General features: G+C 59.6%; 1 protein-coding gene across 1 annotated transcript; it reads left to right on the top strand.

Moving 5' to 3' along the window:
• Positions 1 to 1,223: 1,223 nt before the first annotated feature.
• LOC119311487 (probable flavin-containing monooxygenase 1) lies at positions 1,224 to 3,119 on the top strand. Its single transcript, XM_037587116.1, has one exon. The coding sequence runs from the start codon at positions 1,335 to 1,337 to the stop codon at positions 2,949 to 2,951; it is 1,617 nt and encodes a 538-aa protein (XP_037443013.1). The 5' UTR covers positions 1,224 to 1,334; the 3' UTR covers positions 2,952 to 3,119.
• The last annotated feature ends 203 nt before the right edge of the window (positions 3,120 to 3,322 follow it).

Here is a 3,322-nt window from a genome sequence, read left to right as displayed (position 1 = left end):
CTACTTCCTGCTTGATTGATATTGATGATATGAGTGTTACAAGAGTTGATCTACCACGAGATCGTAGAGGCTAAACCCTAGAAACTAGCCTATGATGATTATGATTCTGTCCCTAAGGACTAAACTCTCCGGTTTATATAGACAATGGAGAGGGCTAGGGTTTACATGGAGTCGGTTACAAAGAAGGAAATATAATATCCAGATCGCCAAGCTTGTCTTCCACGCAAAGGAGAGTCTCATCCGGACACGGGACGAAGTCTTAAGTCTTGTATCTTCATGGTCCAACAGTCCGGCCAGAGTATATAGTCCGGCTGTCCGGATACCCCCTAAATCCAGGACTCCCTCAGCGGCCCCGGACGGCAGGCTTCACGATTGGCTTTCTGGCAGGCTTCGTTGTGGCGGTGGTGGCTCCATCTATTGGTCGTGTTGGCGACTAGGGATGTAGTAGCGGGAGGCTCAGGCCTGCTCTGGCAGTGCCCAAATCTGGGGTGAACAAGTTAGCCTTCGTTGAGGTGGTGGCCGAGACTCCTCTTGGTGATGCAGGCGAGTGTCCAAGCTAAAGCTACGCGCCTCTGGCACCGCCAACGACGACGCCCACGGGCGCCGCTTGCTTCTTGAAGACAACGCCGTGGATCTCGTCCCGGTTCCAGGGCTTATAGTGAAAACTTTTGTCTATTCTGAGACTCGGCAGCGACGACGCTTCGCGGCGTCACCCTCTTGGGGGGATTGTCATAGAGCTCAGGGGTCTCTGTTCGGGCCTCGTCGAGGTGTTAGGCTTTGTTCGGCTCATGTTGTATCTGTTGATTTGCTTTGTAAGAGGGCCTCCCCGCCATATTGTATCGTTTGGCCGTGTATTTTGGTTTGTTACTTCATTTATAAAGAGAAATATTCAGTCATCCTACAGTTTTCACCCGCATCACCTGTTGCCAAATGCTAGCTTCCCCAATGGCAGTAGGAGATTGCTCGAGAGCATACAAAGATTTATCAAGCTTCCGAACATGATGCGGTAACTTGGATGAACAGACTCTAGCGGTTGACACATGTACACATCCTTCCAGAATGCCATCTAAAAACGCATTTTATTCTTGCTGTTAGTCTGCTATATCCACTAGCTCACTGACGTCAGACCAGCAAGCAGCCCATATTGAACGGCACTCACCTCCAGATTCATCCGGTTATAAAATGCTGCACGTGAAGCGCGCCACCACATACTAATAATATTACCAGCGCGCCAAAAAACTAATATATCCACGGCAGTGTCAGTGCGTCGATCTTTGAATCAACCAACCATCGATCCTCAGTCCAAGAAACAGCTAAGCTGCCTAGCGTCGACGATGGATCACAGGGCGAAGCGGGTGGCCATCGTCGGCGCCGGCACGAGCGGGCTGGCGGCGTGCAAGCTCCTGCTGGCGCGCGGGTTCCGGCCGGTGGTGTTCGAGGCCGGGGAGTCCGTGGGCGGGCTGTGGACGCGCACGCTCGCCTCCACCAGGCTCCAGTCGCCCACCGCCGCCTACCGCTACTCGGACTTCCCCTGGCCGGACTCCGCGGGCGCGTTCCCGCGCCACGACCAGGTCGTCGACTACCTCGCCGCCTACGCGCGCCGCTTCGGCGTCGACGGCTGCGTCAGGTTCCGGAGCCGGGTCGTCGCCGCCGAGTACGTCGGTGCGGAGCCGGAGGGCGCGGCGGACCGGTGGGAGAGGTGGAACGGCAACGGCGAGGCCTTCGGCGACGGCTCGGGCGCGTGGCGCCTCACCGTGGGCCACCGCGGCGGCGGCGAGCAGGAGCCGGAGACGCAGGAGGTGCACGAGTTCGACTTCCTGATACTCTGCATCGGCAGTTTCAGCGGCGTGCCCAACATCCCGGTGGTGTTCCCGGGACCGGAGGCGTTCCGGGGGCGGGTGCTCCACTCCATGGAGCTCTCCGACATGGCCGACGCGGACGCCGCGGCACTGGTCAAGGGGAAGCGTGTCGCCGTCGTCGGCTCGAGCAAGTCGGCCTTCGAGATCGCCGCCGACTGCGCAGAGGCCAACGGCGCGGCGACGCCGTGCACAATGGTGTGCCGGAACCCTCAGTGGCTGCTGCACCGTGCGGAAGTGTGGGGCGGGGTCAGCATCGGGTACCTCTACATGAACCGCTTCGCCGAGCTCATGGTCCCCCGTCCCGGCGCCGGCGCCGCCTCCCGCCTGCTCGCCGCGCTGCTCGCGCCGCTCGCGTGGGCTATATCGGCGGCGTCGGGGGCGTACTACCGGAGGGCGATCCCGATGCGGGAGCACGGCATGGAGCCCGGGCACGGGTTCGCGAGGGGCGTGTCGTCCTGCCTCCTCTCCATGCTCCCCGACGGGTTCTACGACAAGGTGAAGGAAGACAGCGTCGTCTTCGCGAGGTCCAGGTCCTTCGGCTTCTGCCACGACGGCCTGGTGCTCGACGGCCCCGGCGCCGAGAAGCGCGTCGTGCCGGCCGACGTGGTGGTCCTGGCCACGGGCTTCCGCGGCGACGAGAAGCTGAGGGACATGTTCGCGTCGCCGCGGGTGAAGGACATCATCGCCGGGTCACCGGACACGGCCGTGCCGCTGTACCGGGAGTGCGTGCACCCGCGGATCCCGCAGATGGCGGTGGTGGGGCACGCGGAGGGGCTGAACAACATCTACGCGAGCGAGATGACGGCCAAGTGGATGGCGCGGCTGCTGGACGGCGCGTTCCGGCTGCCGGGCGTGCGGCGGATGGAGGAGAGCTGCGCGGAGTGGGGCAGGTACTACGCGCGTCGGAGCGGCGGCGGCGGTGAGGGGCAGCGCCCGTGGAGGCCGTGCCTCGGCGCCGTGAACGTGTGGTACAACGACGAGCTGTGCCGCGACATGGGGTGCGACCCGAGGAGGAAGAGGATGAAGGGGCAGGGGCTCCTGGCCGAGTGGTTCCAGCCCTACGGCGCCGTCGACTACGCCGACATCCAGTGACTACGCCGCCTTCGTTGGAATGCTACGAAAGACAAGCGGGCCAAAAGAATGGGTATTAGACAATTCGGTCAATAATTCTTTTTTTGAGGGATCGATCAATGTAATTCAACCCGTTTGTTATGGAAGTTATAACATTTGAACTTCTTAATTATATTTTTTTCTTGTGATTTATAACTAGTGTTTTTTTTTTCGAGAAAATTTCCGATCTATTCATCTTCAATCATGGGAGTACAACGAATATCAGAAATAATAAAAATTACATCCAGATCCATAGACCACCTAGCGACGACTACCAGCACTGAATCGAGCCGAAGGCGCGCCGTCGTCATCGCCCCTCCATCGCCGGAGTCGGGCACAACTTGTTGTAGTAG

This window comes from Triticum dicoccoides, chromosome 5B, assembly GCF_002162155.2.
Source record: "Triticum dicoccoides isolate Atlit2015 ecotype Zavitan chromosome 5B, WEW_v2.0, whole genome shotgun sequence".
Classification (NCBI taxonomy): domain Eukaryota; kingdom Viridiplantae; phylum Streptophyta; class Magnoliopsida; order Poales; family Poaceae; genus Triticum; species Triticum dicoccoides.
Note: the sequence above shows the minus strand (reverse complement) of the source record. Positions and strands in the feature narration are given on the sequence as shown.